This window comes from Pteropus medius, unplaced genomic scaffold (assembly GCF_902729225.1).
Source record: "Pteropus medius unplaced genomic scaffold, Ma_sr-lr_union100, whole genome shotgun sequence".
NCBI lineage: Eukaryota > Metazoa > Chordata > Mammalia > Chiroptera > Pteropodidae > Pteropus > Pteropus medius.
Window position 1 is genome coordinate 1,656,023 of NW_024347793.1, and position 24,683 is coordinate 1,680,705.

At 50.5% G+C, this 24,683-nt stretch overlaps 1 protein-coding gene across 1 annotated transcript in view; it reads right to left on the reverse strand.

Moving 5' to 3' along the window:
* The window catches only part of RFX2 (regulatory factor X2), an 84,066-nt gene extending 59,735 nt beyond the window's left edge, over nt 1–24,331 (reverse strand). The window contains exons 1-2 of the mRNA XM_039878553.1: nt 24,318–24,331; nt 24,015–24,246 (exon numbers count right to left, since the gene is read on the reverse strand). Of these exons, the coding sequence (XP_039734487.1) occupies nt 24,015–24,246; nt 24,318–24,331 (246 nt within the window). The remainder of the gene's footprint in view (nt 1–24,014; nt 24,247–24,317) is intronic.
* Nucleotides 24,332–24,683: the final 352 nt, after the last annotated feature.

Sequence of the window (24,683 nt, forward strand, 5' to 3'; positions counted from 1 at the left end):
CTGTTACATTTAACAGTAGCGATTACTACTTCAGCGTGGCTTTTAAGACAAATATTTGAGAGGTTTCCATCCAAGTGGAATTCGAAATGATTCGAATAAGGAAAAGAATAAGGTTGAACCGATAAAAAGCCCACTAAGCTTCCTACGGCCTGGAATAAGGAAGACACAGTCGCATTTCTGGTAAATCGAATCCTTTCATTTATGACGCAGATTTCATGCTTAAGATGAGACAAAACCTGGATGGCCGATGTCAGTGCTTTGGGCTGGACGCTCCTCTTCTGGGAGCTGAGGCATCTCTCTGCCCAGGCTGTCGCTCGGCACACGTATCTAGAATGTCTGCGAGGGTGCAGGACACCAACTGAAAGCCGCCAGAATCTTCTCTCCAGCAATACAGTATGCGTTTCATCCTTACGCATGAATGAGCATGAATGACCGTGGACAACCACAGGAGGACTTGGCAACTGCTGGGCAGGCCTGCCCCGGGGCAGCAGGGGCTTGGGGCAGCCCCCGGTCAAGGTCAACTCTGAGAAAGACGGAAGATGGGTAAGGGGCAGCCCTGTCCAAAGAGGCCGACCTTGGCAGGCAAACATGGACTTTCATTTCTTTCTCCATAAATGGAGACAATAAATTCTATCTGTCTCTGTGGGTCATCGTAGTAAATAAAATGAAGCCTATCAAACATGAGCTTTAACTGCCAGCCCAGCACATAGTAGGTGCTCAGCGAATGCTAATTAGTGTCGCTGCTGTAATCCACTCCAGTATAACAGAACCAAGATCATCTGCTGGTTTTTAGTTTAAATATCTGAAACTCTAAAAGCAGTGATGTGCCGTGCTATTTGTGATTTCAGAAACAAGCGCGATGAGTTCTTCAGGGAGCGCCTCGCGCTGTGTGCATATTTGTGGGGTTCGTCATTTGGACCAAACACTTAAGACTGGTTTCTCTCCCAGCATCGTGCCAACTGTAGCAGCTCTCCTTGCAAATTAACACTGCTGAATCACTGTCAGAAAGATTACGTTTCATCATCAGCCCCCTGTTCCCTTCTCAGAGATTCCGCCCTTCCATGAGACCTCAGAGCATGTATAGGACGCCCTCGATGGCCGAGCGTCTCATAAACTGCTTGGCAAATGGTGACGGATGCAGACTGTGTTGAGGGCCGTCCTTCCCCAGGAGAGAGAGGGCTAGTGAGTTTGTTTAATTCCGCCTAAGGAGATCCTTTCTGCTTTGTCTCCTTTGCTCCGAGTTTCTGGGGTTTGCGGCATTAAACTGCCTTCCTCAGCACTAATTCAAAGACAGGGGACGGTGCCCGCAGCACGTGCGAGGCAGGCAGACGCAAGTCACGGGCTGTCGGGGGAAAGGTGGGGGGGGGGCGGATTCTTGCCCCAGGGGGCACCCTCAAGACTCATGACATGTTTAACCAAACAGTCACAGGATGAAGAGCTCGCTGGAGCGGTGTCTCTTCCGCACCCCTTAGAATTTATCTTATAGAAATACACTTGTCCGAAAAGGGATATGGCCACACAGACACTGGACACCAGTGTTCACAACGGCATGGTTCACAGTAGCCAAAGTAGAAACAACCCGAATGTCCATCAGCTGATTAAACAAAACGTGGTCCGTCCACACTCTGGACTATGTATTACTCGTCCATGAAAAGGGGGGAGGCGCTGACTCTCCCTACAACGAGACGCACCTTGAAAGCACGACGCTCGGTGAGAGAAGCCAGACACGGAAGGCCACACGGTGTGACTCCATGTGTGTGACGCGTCCAGAACAGGTGCGTCCATGGAGACAGGGAGTGGATGAGTGGTTGCCCGGGGCTGGGGGCGAGGATGGGGTGAGGCTGCTGATGGGGAAGGGGTGTCTTTTTTGGGGCGATGGAATGTTCTGGAATTAAGAAGGGATTATTGCACAACTCTGTGGACACATTAACACCCACAGAGCTGTACAGCTTAAATGGGTTGATTTTTGGGTACATGAAATATAGTTCGATAAAGCTGTGAAAAAAAGGCATACGGGCAACATGTCCCTGGGACACTATTCGAAGCCACAAAAAAATTGGAAACAGCTTAAATGCTCATCAAGAAGGAAACTGTTCACAAATTACGGTGCACCTAGCTGTGCCGCTCTGACGAGGTACATTCTCCAAGGAAGGTCTCCAAGATATGCAGTGCCCAGCACACAGCGGGGTCTCAGATATTTGCAGGATCTGTGCACGTGCAAAAACTCATACTCCCCCCAAAGTGAACGTGACTGTGTTTGAACTTAAATTAGAAATAAACAAAAAGGAACCAAGTGAATTTACTGAGCGCCAGGCGCTATTCCAGGCTCCGAGCACTCCGAGGCGCACGAGCCGGATGCAAGCGCTGCTCTGCGGCACCAGCACCCTCGTGCAGGGGTGTCAGGCCGGAGGGCAGTCGCCAGATACTCAAGGTGACCTCAGAGAGATCCAACCACTACAGTAGGAAACAGCAGAGGGGCAGAGCTAGGGCGGCGGTGGAAGGGGCCCCCAACCTCTCTCTCGAAAGGCCAGCCGAGACCTGGCCTGAGCAGGGGCCAACCTTGGTAGACGGGGAGAGAGCCCCGGGGCACAGGGAATGGCAGGTGCAAAGGCCCTGGGGCAGGCCGGGGCAGGCGTGCTCGGCAGGAGAGCTCGGCGGAGGCCCCAGGGCCCAGTCACAAGTCTGACTGCAAGTTTTTAAAAGAGCACACTTTTAAGATTATTGGGAGAAAGAATGAAAGCAGGAAACTCCCTCAGCATTTACTATTTTACAATTTTAACAACAATGAACACTTCTTAAGTTCCTAATTGAGCTTTTTAAGACCTATATATGGCAGCTGGCAGGAAATGTATCATTCTATAAAGGAAGCCAAGTAACAGCCCGGCAAACGGAGGGTTAACTAATTAAGTACCTAGTTAATGGGAGAGAAGATGGTACAGGTAGATCGCCACTTCCCACAAGCATCTTGCTTCTTAATTCAGCGTGAACTGTCCCTATTGACTTATAGATGCCAGTATCCAAAAATTAAATACTTTATGAGTGTATACTCATTTTCTAGAAGGGCATATAAAAAAAAGTAGACAGAAGAAGCAGACAAGACGTTGAATTGGTAGTTTGCTTTCAGTTTACTCACTGTCAGGGATTCGTATAGTAAATTGATTTAAATCAGGGGTTGGCGAACTTTTTCTATAAAGGGCCAGAGGAATTTTTATTTTGCTCCTCGGGCCACAGAGTCTCTGTCACGACTATTCTGTCACTATTTCTAGAAAGTCACCGTGGATGGTAAGTAAAGAATGAGCGTGGTGCCTTCAGAGCCCTACTGTAGCCCAGGGCAAAGGAGAAAAATCAGCAATGCTGATTTTGTCTTTAACGTTTCGATAGTTTACTCATTGTGGATTTTTTTGGCATTTATTTTGATATTTTAAAATGCTGTGTTAAAATATTATTTATCTTGATGGCTAAGTTTTTTTGGGTGCCTCCCCCTACCTTAAATTTTGTGCCTCGCCCTAGTCCAGCCCCGTAGCTGTTCCAATAAACTTCATTTATGGACACTGAAATTTGATTTTCATATAATTTTCATGCCTCGCAAAATATTCTTCTTTTGATTTTTTGCAAAAAATATTCTCAGCTTTCGGGACTCACGCAGAAACAGGCATCGTGCCAGATTTGGCCCCCGCGGTGCGTTTCGCTGACCTCGGTGTCAGATGACCATTTGGGAAGCACGTGTCAGTCAAACTCATGTCCGCAGAGAAGTGCTCGCTACCCAGTGGCCACTCGGAGGACTTGGAACAGTCGGCCCTATTGTCTGCTTTCTAAAAGCCCCGCTAAGGCTGCTCCTCATTCTTTACTCGTCCCCTGAACCCCAAACACACCGGCACACGTGCGAGAACACGGGGAGATTTTTAGGGTCTTTACTGATGCTGTGATCTTGTGACACAGCAGGAGAGGTGGCATTTAGAAGGTATAAACTAGGAAGGAATACGCCTTCTTTCATATAACACTGGGAAATACAATCGAAGTGTAATATTGTTATTTTTAATTGCAATAGAATATATATCACATAATTTTACCACTTTAATGATTTTTAAGAGTACCATCGTATTGTTGGGAAATCATTGCCACTGTTCACGTCCAGAAATTTTTGATCTCACAGAACTAAAACTCTGCACCAGGTGAATAACAACTCACCAGCCCCGGGCTCCGCCATCTACCTCCGGTCTCCGTGAATCTGGCTCCTCGACGGGAGCACCTCGGAGTGGAATCACACGGTGTTTGTCCTTTTGTGCCTGGATTATTTCACTTGATAGGATGTCTTCGAGGTTCATCCACATCGTAGCAGGTGTCAGAATTTCTTTCCTTTTAAAAAAAGGCTGACTAATACTCCATTGATGGATGGACCACATTTTGTTTACCCATCATCTGTCCACGGACGCTCGGGGGGCGTCCGGCTCTTGGCCACTGTGAATGGTGCCGCTGTGAACGCGGCTGTGCAAGGATCTGCAGGATCACGTGGTGACTGTTTCATCTTTGAGGGACCGCCACACTGCTTCCCACAGCAGCCGTGCCGTTTACATTCCCACCAGCGGTGCACAAAGTTCAGTTCCTACACGTCGTTGCCAACACTGTTCTGTTCTTTTTTAAAAATAGTAGCCATCCTAATGCCATAAATTGGTATCTCATGGTGGTTTTGACTTGTATTTCTTAATGATCAGTGATGTTGAGCATCTTTTCATGTGCTTATTGGCCACTTGTGCATCTTTTTTGGAGAAATATCTATTCCAAATAGGCAAATATATATATATTTGCCTATTTCTTAACCGAGTTGTTTGGGTTTTTGTTGTTGTTGTTGAGATGTAGCAGTTCTCTACGCATTCTGGAATAAGCCTTTATCAGGTCTATGATTTGCAGACATTTCCCCCATCTGTGGGTCCCTTTTTAATCTCAATAGCACCTTTTAATGCACGAGAAATTTTAATTTTCGCGAAGTCCGATTTATCGATTTTTTCCTTTCGTTGCCTCCACCTTTGGTATCATATCCAAGGAATCGCTGCTGACTCCAAGGTCACAAAGGTTTCTGCCTACTTTTCTTTTAAGAGTTTTACAGTTTTGGCTCCTACACTGAAGTCTTTGATCCATTTTGAGTCAACTTTGTATACGGTGTGAGACAAGGGTCTAGCTTCATTCTCCTGCATGTGGCTGTCCAGTTTCCCAACATCATTTGTCGAAAGACTGTCCTTTCCCCACGGAATGGTCCTGGCACCCTTGTTAGAGTAAAATGTCATACGCAAGTAATTGAAGTAAAATAACAACATGCAAAGATCTAATCTTGCCAGGAAGGGCATCCGAAAAGTGAATTTGCGACAAAAGCTGAAATAAGATGAATTGTACTTCTCCCCTCCAACGGTAATGGCCGTGTCTGTGCATAACTCTTATTACCGTTTCCAGGGGTGACTTGCTCCCCATTATTTTCAGATGAGATTTGTGTGTAGCTGACTCACATCACTCTACAGAGACACAAACATCACACAAAGACCTCTGCCTTCTGTTTATAACGGTGTTAGATTTTCACCTAATTTTTGCCTTTCTATTTTGAAAAACCTAGAGACTACTTGGAATGTGGTTTAAGCTCTGCAATTTACCCGTTCGGATGGCTACAGCAGGATGCTATCACCGGGTCCGTGGATTCATGAGCGTGTACCTTGGGGAGTCCATCGACCTGAACTTGAACATGAAATTTAAGTGAGGTGCAGTGCGTATGATGCCTATTCCTCTGGGGAGAAATTCTCAACTTTTAGCAGACTGAGTAAGCGGTCCGGACTGAGTGAGGGTAAGAAGTGCTAAGCAGTGGCATGTGTTTTTGTGTCTTTTGGAAGGATCTGTTTTTAACTTCAGTTCACAAATTCAAGGGTTCCAGTTTAATCGAGCCCCGCTGTATCACTTAGGAAGGTCGGCAGTGTTTAGAAGAAAGTGACTCGATTCATTCACTTCCTGGAGGTGGGCGGAATGGCGGCAGCGGTCACCGGTCACGCCTGGCTTTTCCCAGCACCTGCTTTCCCTCTTCAGTGGACACTGGCGGTGGCAGGAGCCTCGGGTGAGCCCCACTTGCTTTCTCTACCCCGGGGAGCCCAACACCAGTTCGTTCCGCCCTGGGGTCTAGCAGCGCCTCGATTCTAAAAAATCCAGCTACGACAAAGGATTTCGAAGTTGTGCAGAATTCATTCCAAGTGGGATTTTAGCTCCATGTAAAAAAGACCGAAGGGTGGGAATAGTTCATTTTTTCGATCTCTAAACACTGATTTTTTTTTCCTTATGGATTAGCCATGACGTATTTTTATTTCTTATGCGTCACGGTGACAGCGTGCCCCCATGCGAAGCCAGCTGGTTTGCGATGCTGGCCTGATGCTGGCCTTCCCACACGGGGTCTGGTAGGTAACTCATGTCAGAATCTCCGCCGAGCAACCTGATGCGCATGCCGAATTCCAGAGCCTACAATACGCCCCGAGCGGCTCTCCTCCAGCGACAGCCACTGGGAGCGCACCATCGGGGAGCTGGAGCTGGGGCCAGAATGGGACCGGACCAGACCAGGTCGGGCCGGTGCAACCGGATGGGGCTCCCGGGCCTGACACATGAAGAGGAGGGCCAGGGAGGGAGAGGCCGGGTACTGCGGAACTAAAATTTGAAAAGGGTGCAGCCTTATAGACGTAGAAAGGCCGAGGGGCTTCAGCCTGCGGGACGGACGTGGCCAGAAGAAAACGCTCCTTTAATTACAGCGAACAAGAGAGGAGAATAAAGGGAATACGTTCCTCTTGGCCTTGCAGGGAGTGAGTGTGTTAGGCTCTACCGAAGGTTCTGGGGCGTTGCAGGGACCTCTGACTCTGCACCGTGTTCACATGTGCGTGACGTCGCACTGAGTGTGTCACGTGTAAAGGCCCAGTGGCAGTTACTTTAGGCTTTGTGGGTCGGCCGGCCTCCTGAGACGCCTCAGCTCTGCCAGGGTGGGGCATCGGCCACCACAGACCATACGTACACAAATGAGTGTGAGCATGTGCCAATAAAACTTTATTGATGGACGCTGAAATGTGAATTTCATAGAATTTCATGAATTCCAAAATGTTATTCTTTGATTTTTTTCAACCATTTAAAAATGTGAAAGACTATTATTAGCTCTTAGCCATACAAAGTCAGGCGGCGGGTGGGACTTAGCCCAGGGACTGGTTCGCAGACCCCACGCTGGACACACATCTCTAAAAGAGAGCCTAAAATAATTCTGGATAGATAAATGGACAGGTATCGAACAGCCTGTATATTTACAGTTGGCCCTCCGTGTCCACTCAACCAACCGTGGCTCAAAAATAATTTTTAAAAAATGCAGAAAGTTCCCCAAAACAAAACCTGAATTTGCCCCACGCCGAGCACTACGCCGAATCCATGTGCACAGACAGGTCGTGGACAAGTGCTGCACCGTTCTACGTGAGGGCCAGACGACCCGAGAACCTGGGTGTCCGCAGGGGTCCTGAAACCAATCTTCCTTGGATACTAAGGGACAATTGCACAAGGAACATTCTAAAATTCTCAATGTCCAGAGGGTCAAGGATACTTTGAGGGTGAGGACCAAGGTCCTTGCCACGTCTCCTGCCATGCGGGATTTCGAGAAGTCTCTGAAAAGCGAGTGCCCGCAGGTCAGAGCTGGAGTCACATCGCAAGGGAGAGGGAAGACAGCCCTCACACCGTCGATTCTGACCCTGTGTCCCCCGCGTCCCTTCATAGCTCTGGGGTGTATGCCCTGCACCTCCATGATTCAGCGTCTTAGGGCATTTCACAGAGAAAGAGAAACTTCTGGAAGCAAGACAACACCTTTGGACAGGCATTTCTCCAAAGAAGACATACGAGTGGCCAATAAGCACATGAAAAGATGCTTGACATCATTAGTCATTTGGAAAATGAAATTAAAAACCACAACAAGATGCCACTTCACACCTACCAGGACGGCTATAATAAAAACAAGGGAAAATAAGTGTTGGCGAGGATGTGGAGAAACCGGAGCCCTCCCACATGGCCGGGGGGATGAAAAGTGGGGCAGCTGCTGTGGAAACGTTTGGCGGCTCCTCAAGAAGTTAAACACGGAGTGACCATGTGACCCAGCAATCCCACTTCTAGGCACCTACCCAAGAGAAATGAAAATCTATGTTCACACAAAAACTTGCCCGCTTCTAACAGCCGAAAGCAGAAACCACTCCAATGGCTACCAGCAGGTGAACGGAGAGCCAAGTCGCTGTGCACCATACATACATACCCCGGCATGTGACTCAGCCAAAAAGCGAGCGAAGCCCCGACCCATGCTACAACGTGGATGAGCCTCGACGCACTATGCTCAGTGGAAGAAGCTAGTTGCAAAAGGCCACATACTATATGATTCCATTTTTAGGACATGTCCATAGCGACAGGAAGTAGAACAGTGGTTGCCAGAGGTTGAGGGACGGGGCGGGGGAGTCATGGCTAATGGCACGGGCTTTGCTTGGGGGGATGGAAATGTTCCAGAAGTAGACGATGTTGACAGCTGCATAACATTTTGGATATCCTAAACCCCAGGGAGTCATACTTTTAAACGGTGAATTATATACTATATGAATTTTATCTCAAATTAAAAGAAGATGACACAAGCGTTGGCAAATGCCAGACGAGAAGAAAAACAGATGATGTATAACTTAAAAAGGTCACGTGGGAAGAAGTAAAGGTGACGTTGATGGAGATAATGAGGATGTTGGGCCAGAGAACTTTCAAGGTCAAATTCCTTTGACTGTCTTCAGAAACGAACTTTGTTAACAAACAAAACACTCCTTACACACTCTCCCTGAGACTTCGGTTTGACGACCTCCGTGCCGGGGTGGGGTGGAGGGGAGTGAGGAGGTGTTTTAGCGATGCCTAAACCTTTGGTCAGGCGCCTCCCGCAAACAGAACCAACTGACGATAATGAACGAGGAACGAACAGCAAGAGGCAGGTGTCTCACCATCAGAAGTCTGAAGCCTGAATGTGCTCCAGGCCGGGAGTTGCGAGAATTGTAGACTTTCTGGCTCAAGCCCTAAGTGGACATTACCGTTGGAGAATAAAGGAGCGGGTAGTTTCTAGAAAATTCTACGTTTGTGAAGCACAGAAAAGGAAAACCAGGTTAGTCAGTATCTCCGAAGTCTTAAAGGATGTTAACAAGAAAAATACGATCCTTTGAATTTCAAGTGAGAGAAAAGCTCAGATTCAGAAGGGGTGACTTCACCCACAATTAGGTCATCGGGATTCTGGTTTTAAATTGTTTGCATAAAGAAAATGAGCCCGCACTATAATGAGAAGCCACGTGAGAGACAGGTTCGAGAGCAAGATGTGTCAGCACGAGTGGGCCCCCTACGTAAGCCGGTGACACTGCAGCAGGAGCTCGGTCCCTTGGCTGGCCTATGGAGGATGGCGACCCGCTTGAGCGGGTGCCCGAGGCCGCGTGCCGGGGCAGGCCTTCTGCGGGGAAAGCAGCAGAGTGAATGCTTTGAGAGAGGATCAAGGTAGCAAAGAACTGAAAGCCACGTATCGACGGGGAACTCAGAGGGGTGGGAAAATGCCGTCGCTATGTGAGAACTGGCTCAGAGTCAAGGCAACGAGCGTGAACTTGTGCGGACGCAAACCGGCCGAGCAGCCAGGCCGCCCCCAGAGGCACACCCGGCATGGGCGCAGCTCTGGTGACAGACTCGGGCTGAGGCAGCCACACGTGGACTGTGACATGGGCAAAGCAGAGCTGACGGGGAGTAGGGGCCAGTCGGGGGACACATTACAAAGGGTCCGAGAACCGGCAGAATCGCAGGCAGAATCCAACGGACACGTCTGTCGTGCATTTTCCTGGGGGAAAGGACACGCGCTTTCACACGGTCGTCAGAAGGTCTGTGACCCACTAGTCTATGAATGGGGCCTAAAGTTAAGGGTAAAAGACAGGCCTGCTGTGACAGCCCCGTGGCTCGGGCGGGAGCGGGAGGAGGTGGTGCCAGCGGTGGAGCCGGAGACGGTGCGGGTGCAGCCAAGGCCACCGGTGGACAGCAGCCTTCGCTGCAGGCACAAGACATCTAATGCAGAGGGAGCGTCTCATGCCCTCGGCCCAGCGAGTCCCCTTCTGGGAATGTGCGAACACCTCGTTCACAGCTGTGCACAGATACGAGTGCACGAGGCTGTGTACTGCGTGGTTGTCGGTAAAGGCGAAAAAGGATCAAGGAAATGCACCCCGAAAAGAGCTGTTTCCTGACCCAAGGACACATCTGTGCGGTGGAATCTCACGACGTTCCGTAGGAAGAGAGAGGTGGACACATGATTAGGGATGAGGGAGGCACGGACCAAACACCAGATGGGAAGAGCGGGCTGCTGAGGGCGGGCAGAACCTGGTCCCTTTGACCACCGCCCCAAATGATTCAGCCATAAAAAGGACTAAAGCGTTGACACTTGCCATAACGTGGACGGACCTTGAACACATGACGCTCAGTGAGAGAAGCCGGACATAGAAGGCCACACGGTGTGACTCCGTGTATGTGACACGTCCAGAACAGGCGTGTCCACAGGGACAGGAGTGGCTAGAATTTGCCAGGGGCTGGGGAGAGTGGGGATGGCTGCTGATGGGGAGGGGGTGTCTTTTTGGGGTGATGGAATGTTCTGGAACTAGGTAGTGGTGACAGTTGCATCACCTTGTGAATATACTAAAAATCACTAAATCGTACACTTTAAAAGAGTGAGTTTTATGGTATGTGAGTTACATCTCAATTGAAAAAGTAATAAAGTATGTTTTATCTGTATTCGACATATTCTAAAGAACCCACACAGAACTTTATCAGTGGTGAGAGGGGCAGGAGGAAGAAGCCAGAGGCTCTTTTTTCCGTTTATATTTTTTGGTACTACAGTATTTGGAGTTTTTACAATGAAAAGTTATGACTTCCGTGACGTAGAAGAGGAAGCAAACAGACTTACGGGAACTGCCGGAAGGGTCCCAAGTCCTAGAAGGGGTACGATAGCATTCTGGGATTGAACTGCTCAGTGGCCCGGAGTGGACACCTGTGTGCAAAGTCCAATCGTGATCACTTGAGAAAACGGGAAACCTTCGAGTCAGGGGGACCTGTGCCACTCACACCTGGTGAATGACCTCGGACTGCAGTGGCCGGGAAGTACCTGAACTCCAAGTAAGTAGCTCGAATAGTGGTCGCGTTTCAAATAGAATAGGGTCGACCTAAAAGTCGTGCCTGTGTTAAACGTCTACCTGCACTGTCCAACCCAGCGGTGCCAGCCACCTGTGGCGAACGAGCACGGGAAATGTGACAAGCGGTGGGACATGTGACACAGAGGACCTCAAAGACCTAGCATACCAAGAAGAATGTGAAATAGCTCAAAAATTTTTTTCATATAGAGCCTGTGTTCAAGCAACAATTTTTTAGATATATTGCATTAAATAAAATACATCGTTCAGATCAATTTTGCCCACCTGTTTTTACTTTTTAAAATGTGGCTACTAGAAAATTTTAAATTACATGTACAGCTCGCATTATGTTTCTATTGGGCAATTGCGATCTAGAAGATTCCTAGGATAAATCAAACTGTGAATTCACAACTATCTTACGAGGCCGTATTTTACTAGAAAGTAAGGAAAATGATTTTTAGAGCTGGGGAAGGTCACGATCTAATAATAACCCGAGTCGATTCAACAAATACTCTATTCGGTGTCCCTCAAATCCAGTCAGACGTGGTCTCTGTCCTCAAGCGCTTTACACTGTGCGAGAGAGAAAAGGAGACACAAGGAACTCCTCGTGTGGCAGAGGTGACAGGTGGAGACTCGAGGTGGAACGTGGTATCATAAACCGCAGGGCGGGGAATCTGGGAAGGTCCCATCCTGGACCTCGTGGGACAGATAGATCCTCTCTGGGTGGTGGGGCGGGGCTGGGGAAACAGGAGAACGAACTAGTTCAAGAGCAGCAGCTGCGCACCGGTGGCCGTGTGTGCGCCATGGGCGGGGGGCGGCGCCAGCAGGAGAAGGGCAAGGAGACCGAGCTGGCTGGTGCAGAGGGCCTGGGCTGGGGGCCCGCTGGGAAAACAGGCCAGGCCATTTGGAGAAAGGCTGTGGACACCGCGAGCCCCTGGACTCGTCCTATGGTGGAGGCCGGCAGACCACGGTCCACAGGCTGAGTCTGACCACCTGGTTCTACGTGGCCCACAAGCTAAGAATGGCTTTTATATTTTGAATGCTTAAAAAAAATCAGAGTCAGGATACTTTTTGTGACACACGGAAATCATATGAAGGTCACATGTCAGTGCCCATAAATGAGGTTTCATTGGCACACGGCCAAAGCCATTCATTCCCACGTCATGGCACAGTGGGATCGTTGCGGTTCACTATCTGGTCCTTTAAAGGACCCCTCCATCCGCCCTGCTGCCCCGCTTCCTTGGAATACTAAAACATTCTGCGGGCTTTCTTCGCCTAAATAAAATAGCAGCGTTTTTGTCTATTTGCAGAAAAATGTACAATAGATATGTTTCTCAAATTAAAAACAATTTGGGCTACAAAGATTTCTTAAACCCTTGGGACAGGCTCTCTGTCCTCTGCTGGCAAACAGCATGAACAACAAAACGCATTCTCTGCAAGGTTTGCGTTATTGGGAAAACCCGCAGCAGCTCGTCACGCTGGATTCGACAGCATCGGTTTTAAAGGACAGATGCTCGTGGATGCTAGTGTGCCCGCCACCACAGTTTATGGTGCAATCACATGTTATTGATAAAAGCACTATGAGTTCGTGTGATCTTATTAAATGCCCTGGTATTCCGCGGTATCCCACAAAGATGTCATGTGTCATCCCACAAACAGTTTAAGAGGGCAATGGAAGCATCAGAGATTTAGGGGGAGAAGGCAGAACGACGGGATGAGCCATCGCCTTCAGGCAGGGGGAGAATCGCAGGTTATGTCAACGGAACCCGAACTAGAGGGTCTGGACTAGAACAGGACGCACAAGAAGGGGACAGACAGGCCCAACGCAGGAGGCTTATGGGTAGTGGGACTTAAGGAACTAGGGGGGCAGTGGGATATGGGGTGAAGGAGAGGGGGCAGAAGAAGAGGATCTAACAGTGGCTGCCCCCAACTGAGTGTTGCTTTATTTTTTTTTTGCCACCTGCTTTATTCGAGTCCTCGCATACCACTCCCCACTTTTCTTGAAAACCGTCCCTCCTCGGTCTGAAGAAGAGGAACAAGCCTTTGTCAGAACTGCTGGACCAGCCGGCCCAGAAGACGGCCTCTCTCTCCCTTTGCAACTCGCAGGGTCCACTTAAGAAGTTTTCACGGGAGCTTATGAACCGCGGCCGGCTGGCGCTGCGTTCCACAGGCACGCGGCCCCACGTCCTCACCTGGGAGGCCCGGCGGCACTGCACGGCCTTACACGGCTCAGAGGAGGTGACTGGCTCTGCAAGCGAGGGCGTACGCCATTCCGGCTGAGGGCTGTGCAACGAGGTGACCACTCGTACAACGATTTCAGAGTTTTGCTGGGAAAACATGAAGTTCACCTTTGTCCGTCTATTGGTTTCTACTTTGGCTGGCACTAACGATTACCTCTATTCCCAATAAGAATTGTGACGGTCTAACTAGAAACTGGGGGCTCCTCGGTGGAACTTCAGAAACAGGGCTCCCCCAGCCTCGGTGGCTGATATGGACGCTTCCAAAGAGGGGTTCACGGGAGGGGGTCGCGTCCAGGGAGAAGAGTGTCCCTCAGCGCCCACCCACCCCACCTCATGCCATGACCTTGAACCAGGTCTCCTTATAGGGAAGGCCCCCAAGCTGGGGACAGCGCTGGGGAAGTGGGTCTTTCGGGGAGGGAACCAGGGCGAGAGAGAGTTATCTACGAGGAGAGCAAAGTCCACACAGCTCCGAGGACCCTCTGCCACGACCTGCTCTGGTTCGGCGTGAGGCTCGCAGAACCTTTCACCAGTTACAGAAGCTAAGGTTCGAAATGCCGACGAGTTGCCCTGTCACTTTGCAAAGAGGAGAATTCGTTCACTCCACAAATTTTGAGTGCCATTGAAGAGGAATTTTCCACTCAAAAGGCTACCCTTATAATCAGCTCTCTGTTCTGCTTCCGTAGACATGCTTGCCGCATAGGCCGAAGGGCAGGGTGACCTCAAAATTAACTAAAGACTCATCCTCCTGTTTGCTTGTTCTGTCTAGGTTACAGATGGACTGCCTGAGTTCCTGTCTGAAGATCGGCCCGTGCCAACTATAACTGCACGGAGAAGCCCTATAAAAGCAAGGTTGTCCCTGAGCTCGGGGCCCAGATCTTCAGAGCACTAGCTCTTCTGGGACCAAACCTGAGTTCTCCAACTCTCCGAGTGCTGCTTGGTTTCTTGCCGGTCTGATTTTTCTGTAACACTATGTTTTGTTGAAATGATTCTAGAAGACATAACTGTATTTGTTTCAAATCGACTTTTTTAAAGAGTAAAATCTTGGAAAGGCTCTAAAGCAAAACAAATATGAATCGAGCCATTGCAATTGGCTCAGACACAGAATGGGGCATTTAACAATCCCCACGGCTGCTGGCAGGGGGGCCTGGCAGCAGTCGGTTAGGAGATGTCACTTCCCTGCGAGACCCCTGAGCTCCCCGGGAAAGAACTCGATGTGCAGGTTTGGCCAGGCCCAGAGGGAAGGCAGTGAACAGCAGGGGTCTTTGATTAAAATTTCTTTGGGGATTTGTACAGGAAAACTACGTATTTGAAAAGGCTGGAATGTTCATCTAGACTGACTCAAAACCACGGAGTTTTTAAGGCTATCAGACCTCAGGCGAGAGCTTCGTGATTTTTGCTTTTCGTTAAAACCAAAGGCTGCTGTGACTTGATGTGGGCCACGCCCTCTGGCTCATGTTTTATTCACTCACGTGATTAAGTATTTAGCGCTGTGAGAAGTGTGGCAGGGACAGCTGTCCCTGTCCTCCAGAAGCTTACAACTGAGAAGGGAAAATAAGACACATACATTGCTGCATGTCCAAGTAGCCTCGTGATGTTAAATCTACAGGCCGCGCCAGTTCAGGAGTCACCGCCACCTCTGGCTGATTAGCCCCCACCTAGGGGGTGGTCCTGTCCCCTGGGGACATTTGACCACATCTGGAGACATAGTTATTGTCATGACTTCAGGGCTGGGGTGGGTGCTGCTGGAAGGTGGAGGCCAGAGATGCTGCTTGAGACCCTGCGGTGCCCGGGATGGCAGGGTGTCAGCAGCGTGGAGGAGAAAGCCCGCCCCAGCCGTACGTTTTCCCACCTGGCTCACCACTTACGAAGCTCCAAGGCGAGAGAGCACTGGAGGAGAGTCTTCGGAGAAGAGTAAGGTGGTCATCAGTAGCAGTGACATTCCAGAGAGAGGGGAGATAAAAGTATAAGACCTGTTTAAGGGATGGCAAGCCCACAAAGACGTGAAAACAGAGATGGATGAGCCTCGAATGCCGAGCTAAGTACAATGTGGTTACATCAAAGCAGGGCGGGCAGGGCATCAGTTTGGCTAACGAAAGTGGGAAGAAAGTGCCCATCCCCTCTTCCCCCAGGAGAGCGGAGGCGAGGTGGCGGGAGATGAAGAGACGAGTAGGAACCGTGAGCCAAGGGAGCCCCGGTTCTTGCAGGACACGGAGGTGGCGGGGGGCACTCCCACAGCACTGAAGGCTGGGGCGTCTGCTCGAGGACGGCAGGGCAGGGCTGGGCCCCTGGAAGCAAGGAAGACAAAGGAGCTCCAATCGGGAGAGAAGCCAGGCTTCTCCCCACAAAAAGGAGAAGGGAGATGCTCCCAGCCCAAAATCTACGTCGGGGCACCGCGGATCACCTGTCGCCACTTCTGACTCCCCATCCTGCGGTTCCTTAAATAACTGCTAACTGGGGAGCCTTTTCTTTTGCACGCCGGGTCTCGCCGGTGATCAGAGCCCAGTCAATAAATATATGTGCCCAGTTCCGACCCAAGGCCAGCAATTCATTGAGTCACACAGGGCTTCCAGAAATACTTTCTATTTACTCCCGGTTGCCGATTTAAGAGTATGGCTGTATAACCATGCCATGATTTACACGATTGAAAGCTCCTGAAATAATAATATACTCAGTTTGTGTTTTAACTTCGGATCCGAATGTCAGTGGCCAATGGTTGTTAACAATTTAAAATTTTTCTAGCTGCTTCTTTCCTAACTTTCCACATAATGAAGCATTAATATACTTAAGTATTCAATTAATTATAAACTCGAATGTTTGAGATTTAGGGCCCACAAATATTTGCTGAATGGACGGAGGCCTCAGAGAGCTCCTCACACGAAGAAGTCCCCAAGAAAGTGAATTCTTCTAGAAAATGAAGAATTCTGTGAAAAATCGGAAACGTATCCTTCCAGCTGCTTTCTGTGGGTCTGGAATTCCAAACCCGTTTTTTTCTGAAAGCAGGCTACGGCTGCCTGCGTGTGTTCTGAGCAGAGGACCGAGGCGGGAAAGCGTGCGTGTTTTCTTTGGGTTCTCCCTGGCCAGGGTGGGGCCGGAACATATTTGTGGACTGCTAATTTTTTTTTGGAAACTGCTTCCAAGGCCTTAGCCCGCGGATCACCTTCTGGACAGAAACATATCCTAGAAACAGCACACTGTTTCTAAAAGATTCACGGCTTGTATTTTTAAAATGGAAGCTTAATTAAGTGCTGTTGCGATGTTAGGGATGGATTTCTATATCGTTAGGATGATTTCGACATACTTCCGGGGAGACAGGCGCTTGTGAGCCAAGCCTCCTGCCTGTCCGTGGGGACTTGTCCTTCTCCCTCCCCACCACGGGCTTGCTCCCAGTCTCGGCGTCTGGTCTCCACCGGCCATCCCCCCGTTCCTGGGCTCAGTCCCCAAGTTATCCCGCTTTGCCTGCAGAGCCCGGTTCCAGTTTCTCCTTCCACCTAAGAATTCCCTCGGGACCTTCTCCGCCCGGCATTGTCTGCGATGGCCAGAGGTGGAAGCGACCCAAGTGCCCAGGACGGATGACGGACAACGTGCGGTCCGTCCAGACACTGGGAGATTTTTCAGCCTTAAAACGGAAGGACGTTCTGACACCTGCTCCAACGTGGATGAGCCCCGAGGACATTATGCTCAGTGAAAGAGTCAGACACAGAAGGACAAAGACTGCATGGTTCCACTCATGTGAGGTCCCCAGAGGAGTCAGAGTCATAGACAGGGAAAGTAGACGGTGGAGCCCAGGGACAGAGCTTCCGTTTGGGACGATGAGAAAGTTCTGGAGATGGTGGCGGTGGTGGTTGTAAACAATGCAAATATACTTAATGCTACTGAACTGTCCCCATAAAATGGTTAAAGTAGCACATTTTGCGTTTCAAAATTTGATATGTTACCACAGTTAAAAAACCCCATCTTCCTGACCCTTCGCTGGTTCCTGCTCCTTACACTGTGACAGCTTTGCCCTCAGCCTTTTCTGCTCACTCCCCACCCTCTCCTTGGGTGACCTCACCATGCTCATGACTGAAGTGACCAACTGGATGCTGACAGCGCCTAGATCCTGACCTCCCGCCTGGCCTGCCCCCTCAGCTCTACACCCCGAAATCCAGCTGCCTACTGGAAAACGACCCATCCCAGATGTCCCACAGATGTCTTGAGCTGGCCAAGCCCACGAATGAACTCATGACTCACCCGCCCAAGCGCAGCTTCTCCCAAGGTCCGTGACTCACTGAGTGACATGTTCCACTGTGTCCCCAAAGTCAGACACCTTGGAATTGCTCTGGGCCCCTCCTGCCCCTAGTCCCACAGAGTCACCAGCTGTCTTCCCCAGCACCCGCAGCTGGGGCTGCGGCACAGGCGCACGGACCACGGCCACAGTCATCTCTCCATTGCCACCCAGACGCTGAGCCTTCCGATGCACCTACCAAAATCATACCTGGCCACAAAGCCACTTCTCCACACGCCGCTCAGCTCAGCGCCAGAGAGATAAGCCCATGTGTTCTGCCAGGGGTTGCAAACGCTTCCTGCACAGCGCAGACAGTAATGTTGCAGGCTGGGCGGTTCGTATTCTGTCTGCCACAAATACCCAGCCCTGCCATTGCCTCGGGTAAGTAGCCAGAGACGGTAGGTGAACGGATGGGCTGCGTGCCAATAAAACTTTATTTACAAACACAGGCTGCCATTGGCTGACACCGGCTCCCCTTGAGAATCTCCCTTGCACCCCGCACTCGGCTTGCTGAAAATGCAACCACGCTGCTACTCTCCCCACTGACACAGAAGGACACCGCTCCCCAGATTCGGCTTAAGTCCATCTCCTCCTGGACACCAGGGAAGAGTGGCCTCCCTACGCTGCGCACTCACTGTGTCATATGGAGACATCCCACACAGCCCCTTTGTGAAGCTGGCTCCCTCTCCTAGCCAGTCTTCGGTTTTTGTAACCTCAAAGGATAGTGTCGGACTCAGAGAGCAGTGAATGAATGATTGAGTGAATGAATGAATGACGAACAAATGGCAGAGGCCCAGAAAGCAGGTCTTCTAGCCAACGGCTGGACACCACGGATCTGACGAGTATGGGCAGAGGAGAAATCTACCAACAATCGAAGTTACACTCAGGATGAGCCTGCGGGGCCCTCGGCCTTTCCTGCTTCCGCTCACCAGGCGTTAGACACAGGCCGCCTTTCCCTGCCCTGACCAGGCCTGGCTAATTCCTCATGCCCAGGGCCTTTGCACCTGCTGCCCTCCCCCTGTCTAGAAGGCTCTTCCCTCTGAACTCCACAGGGCTGCTCATTTCAGTCTCAGCTCAACTGTCACCTCCTGAAGTTACCCTGGATACTAGTCATCCAACTCTTAAATTCACACACACGTCCGTGCGCGTGCTCAAAATAACCGCAAAGATCTTAGCAGAAGTAGGCTTACTGTATGTAGCACACTGGGCTTCGCTGCGTAGTAAATGACAAGTAATCACTACGTCAGGCCGTGACAGGTAAGTTCTACATATTTTTAATGGCTTTATAATTCTTTCTTCATTTTTTAACACGGATTATGGCAGATGTAATCTGATCCATGGCATCTAAAATCCAGTTGCATCATCTAAAGGTGTGGGAAAGGCAACTATATTTTTCAGAAAGTCAGAGCATTCACAAAAATGAAAAACAAGAATAAAGAGTTGCCAGAGCATAAAACAGGGTTTTAAAACATACAAAATCTATGTATCATAAAACAGGAATGCACTTCAGAAAAAACGGAGTGAGGTGCAGCAAGCGGCAAGGCACGCTGTCTGCCCCTGAGGGCTTGACTCAAGTCCTGGCATGAGGACCAGGTCAGGTCTCACCCCTCAGTGGCGGATTTCAAGACTTGGACCGGTTGGCACCCAAGAGTCCACGGTGACAGAGAAGGGAAACCAGTTTTGAAATGTTCTCGGCCGTAAGTTCTGCCTGCAGGGCTGGCCACTCAAGAAAACCCACCCCAAAGCGGGATGTTCTGGGCGTAATTTCAGAAACGTCTACACCATAACCGAGATGTGAGACAGCAAGCGACTTTTTCTGTTTTGTTTTTGCCAGTTTTGTATCTGTGCCAGTGAATTTCCCCACTAATTGAAGGGCCTTTCACCTCCTAAACCGGACAGCGCAAGGTTTACCCGCTCAGGCCCTCCGTCACTCGGTCACTCAGCGTCTTCTCGGCACGTGCCTAGACGGTTCATAGATGTTATTCTAACATTACGACCACACAAGCTGCTATTACCTCTCACAGATGCCACCCTTACCGGGAGTCACTGAGCTGGTAAACGGAGAGGCCGCCCTCTAGCCCCTTCCCTGCCAGGCCCCAAAGCCCAGCTCTGAAGCACCCGGTTCCGCAACGTGCGGTTTTTCCTTCACTCTTCCGACTGCCCCGTTTACCCAGTCAGAGCGGTGCCGAGTCACACGGACGTGGTATGTGCCAGATAAGGAGCAACTCTTAATTTCTACGTATGCTTTCCCCATAGCTCTGTAGGAAATTGTTTATTTATTCATTTAACAAATATTTGTCAAGGGCCTACTCGGTGCCAGAATTATTCTCAGCCCCAGGAATACAGAATTTAATAAAACCCACAGAGCTTCTTCCCCTCCCTGAGCAGACATCTGAAGATACGGCGATAATAAAATAAATATGCATAATATACAGCCCATTAGATAGTGATAAATGCTTCGGAGACCAGGAAAGCAGGGGAGGAGGCTCAGAGTGCACGGTTTCGAGTGAGTGGCCTGGGAAGGTGACATTTGAGAAAAGGCCTGAAGGCAACGAGGAGCAGCCCCACGAATGTCTGGGCCGAGAGATTTCCTGTTGAGGGCGGGGAGAGAGGCCAGAGGCCGGCGGGGTGACACCGAGTGAGCTCTGGGCATCTGGCTAGAGATGGAGCCAAAGAGATCTTGGGGCGGGTGGGGTGAGGTGGGGTGGGGCAGGGGAGGCTTTGGCTTTTGTTCCAAGTGAGACGTGAGCCCTGGGGAGGGTTCTGAGCGGAGGAATACAGAACAGGACACAACACGACCCCCAGGTTAATAGGCTGGAATCATCTGGGCAACAGGTGACGGTGGCTTGGAGCAGAGGGCTGACAGTGGAGGTGGCCAGGCATGGTTAGAGTCTAGGTCCCCACTGCAGGTGAGCGGGCAGGAATCGCTGACGACTTGAGAGAGGGAGGAATGGAGGACAACGCTAAAGTTTTGGCCTGAGCAGTGGGGAGAAGAGAAGCCAGGTGAAAGTTACTGAGGGAAGGCGGAGCCTGGAGGAGCAGATCTGGGGCGGATCTTGAGCTCAGCCTGGCCACCCCGCCTTTAAACTGCTGGTCAGAATCCACCTGGATGCGTCCAGCAGGCAGCTGGCCAGACTCCTCTGCTAGGAAGCTCTTAGAATCCTGTCTCCTCACGCATCGCCTTAGCCAGTCCAAGCTTCCGGGGCACGAATCCCCCCCGACTTCACCACTCACCCCACACCCCACCCCCCAATTCTGCGTCTTCTTCGCCTAAAGTCCTCCCTCTTTCGTTTTTTCCTCTAAGAATGACTTTGCTGATCTTGGGGTTTACAAGAAGCATGTAGGTAGTTCCCAGTTTTCTAATTCCCAACACACATGCCATTCATGCATTCATTGGACAAATTAAGCAGGCACTCTGTGCCAGGCACATGTCTAAGGGAACGTGGCCTGTGGTGGAGCTGATATAGCCCTTTACATTCTAGAAAGGGGGGTCAAAAGGCCCTTTTTTATAGTGAGTCCGCGATCCCTTATTATAATGCCAAAATCCCAAAAGCCCTGAAGACTAGAAGTTTTGGGGAAATTTGGCATCGACTCACTTAACGACAAAATCTGCCCTGAACTGGCACAGATGATGGTCCTCATCTACCCCATTTAGTGGGACACGCATACAGTTCGGTGCAGAAATACGGCTGTGTGCGCTGGGTGTGTGCCTGGGCCTTTCAGACACTGGGTCAGAACTTGTACTTTCTCGTCCCCGGTCCATGAGAGTCCCCACAAGCGAGATGGTTTCTCTGAGAACTTCCCTTGCGCTTTAAATAATTTCACATTTTACAAATAAGTAGGTATGTGGGGGCGGGGGGCAAGGGAGGAAGCGTTTTATTTAAATAAGTGGTCAACCTGCAGCTGCTTAAAGAGAGTCAAACACATTATAAAATGTCTCCTTCAGGCCCTGGGATTCTATGTGCAAAACTACCACACGTGACTATAAAAATCCCACAAGAACATCCAACACTTTGACTCAATTATACTGTTAAAGTTAAATTAATTAAATATCGATTAATCTTAATTATAACTCGAATCCAAAACTACAAATTATATCTGAGGAATGGGAGCCAGGTAATTTCCCGGCATCTCCATTTCTGGCGAATGGCTCCATTCCAGCGACACTGCCGTGATACACGTGGTTATAAGATGAATATTAAGGTAATATGTGCCCTTCACTCAGAAAGCGAGTATCAGCTGAATTTCAAAGGGCTTGTTCTGTTACTTGGGGGCAATTAATAACTCTGTCCCTGTCCTCCTGCTTCCCCTTTGAGCATCTTGGCGCTTTATCTGGGACAGAGATGAATGCACGTAAACGGCTAAATAATTCAGTGATGCTCTCACTGCAGGGCAAAGCGTTCCTGAACTCATTCTGGACCCAAACCAGTTGGAATATCACAGGATCACAGAGGCAGTTAGCATTCCCGTCATATACCATGAGAAGTCTTTTAAATAAAAACTACCAAGTCCCTTTAAGCCTGTGGGAGGAGGAGTGCCAGTCATTCAGGAAAGTAAATTCCTTTTCTGGGGAGCACTTCCACATACCCATTTCTCTGGTCAGAGCCGGTGAGTAACCTTCATTTCAAGTCTTTAAACCCTACTGGGTGACCAACCCCGCTCCTCCCCAGGACAGAGGGTAAGGGTCTTTGTAGAAGCAAACAAAGAATATTCAGAGCATTAAGCAAGAAGTTATAAACATATTGACAATATGTGTAGTCCTAAAAAAACTGTTTCTGTTGATGTTTCGTGTGATTATTATTATTATTTTGTTGGGGAAGTCAGTTTAAACAGTCTTGTACAGGTTCGATATTTTGGATTTGCAGAGAGAAAGCTGATTGTGAGGGAAAAAACTCAAGAAAGTCTGCACTGACTATTTATTGCACAAAGCAAGGAAATAATCGGAGAAGGGCATAATAAAAATACGCAGAAACAGGAATGAGGTCTGTGGGGGAGCGCGGCCCTGGACTCCTGCGCTGTATCCTGCCCTTGTCCTTCATTCCTGCCGGGCAACCAGGAGGTTAAAATTAGGACGATGACCCACCCACTCCGCCACCGCCGGAATGGCAGGGGCAGCTCGGCCCGGCCCGGAGCCCCTGAAATAGCCACTAGGATCTGGAAACCCAACTTTCCTAGCGCAGCAAAAGAAAAACCCACAGAGACGGAGCCGGGGGAGCGCCGCGGCTTCTTCCAGAGCCAGAGGAAAGGAATAAATAGCTATTTTCTTTTCGTTTTTTTTTGCGGGGGTCGTATTTAAGAGTGGGATTTGGATTCACAAACACACGCACTCACACAACCGCAAGAGGAAAATGCCACCGAGGGCTTTGGGCTACTAGTTGGGCTCTTCAATAAAATAATAAATTAAAAAAAAAAAACAAAAAACCACCCTTTTGGTGAAACTTTTCTCGCTTCGCGATCAGTCCAAATAGGGGAGCTGCGGGGTGCGAAAGGGCTTCCTGGGGGGCGTGTAAGGACCTGCGGACTCAGGATCCCCCAAACTCAGGAATGTGGAGTTAAGAGGGAGGGGGTAGTATCGGAGGAGCACCAAACGAAAGGGTTTGGGGGGAAAGGTGAGAAACGGGTCCCCCGGAAGCCGGATTCTCGGGAGTTTGTGGCAAAAAAATGAGAAGGGGGGAGGGGTTCTCCCCAAGACAAACGCACCGACTTTTGGTTAAAGAATGAGAAAGGGGTGCCAGGGATGCCCTCAAATTCAGTATGTTTGAAGGATTAAAACGAGAAGAGGGTCGCCAATCCAGGAATTTGGGATAAATGTGGGAAGAATCTTCGAGGCCCTCCCAATTAGAAAGAAGTTTAAGAGTGAGAGCAGGGTCCCAGGGGAGTCCCAATGACAGAGATTTGGAGAGTAAAAAGGAGAAGAGGGGTCCACTGGCGGTCCCACAGGGAGTTTAAAGGTAATTTGAGAGGGGTTACCGGGGCGCCCCCAATTCCGGGATTTTGAGGGTAAAAGTGAGAGGGTTCTCCGGGCGCCCCTAATCCAGGAAGTTTTATAAAAAGTGAGGCGACGGGTCTCCACCTCTCCCCGAGTTTGATTAAAAAGAGAGAGGGGTCCCAGGGAGCCCCTAAACTCAGCCGCGCCCGCGGGACTAGGGGTGCCAAGGCAGGTCCCGCAGGCGTGCCGTCCCGGACATTTAGGATGAACGGCGGGGACAGCGCTGCTCACCCCCCGACCCCTCGGCCGGCGTCCCCGCCGCCCCCCGCACTCCCCGGCCGGGCCGGGCCCCGGGCGGTCGCATCGGTCACCTGGAGTTCGGGCCGGGAGTTCGGGCAGCGGCTCCCGCGGCGTCGGCGGCGGCGGCGGCGGCAGCTGCGTGTTGGTCCCCGTTGGTAAGTAACAGTCTCCACGGCTACAGTCTCTATGGCGGCGGCGGTGGCGGCGGCGGCCGCTCCTCCTCGCGCTCGGGCCGCCCGCCTCGCGCCGCCCGCCCGCCTGCCGCGACGGGGCGGGGCGTTGTTACCGGCAACGGTTACCAGGCTCCACACCCGACCCCCTTAACGGCCCGCCCACGCCCGCCTCCAACGGCGCGGGGGGCGGGGCCCAAGGACCTGCGGAGCCCCATTGGTTTTGTTCAGTGCCTATCAGAGAGGGCGTTCCCCAGCGAGGAAGAGGGCGAAGCCCGACCAATCGCCGCGAAGAGGGCGGGGCTTGGCGGCAGGCGCGCGCGGCTCGGAGAGTTGGAGAGCGGGAAGCGCGAGGTTCCCGGGCCTGGTGGCGCGGCTCCCGGAGTTCCGGCTCGGGATGGGGAGCCCACGGGCCTTCGTTTATTCCACAGACGGTGAAGGGACGTCCAGGCGCAGTCTGGGTCCGTGGTCAGCAAACTGTGATCCGCAAACGAAATCCGGTGCTGCTTGTTTTTTATAGCCCACAAGCTGAGAATTTAAAAAATTTTGTAATGGTTAAAAAAAAAATCA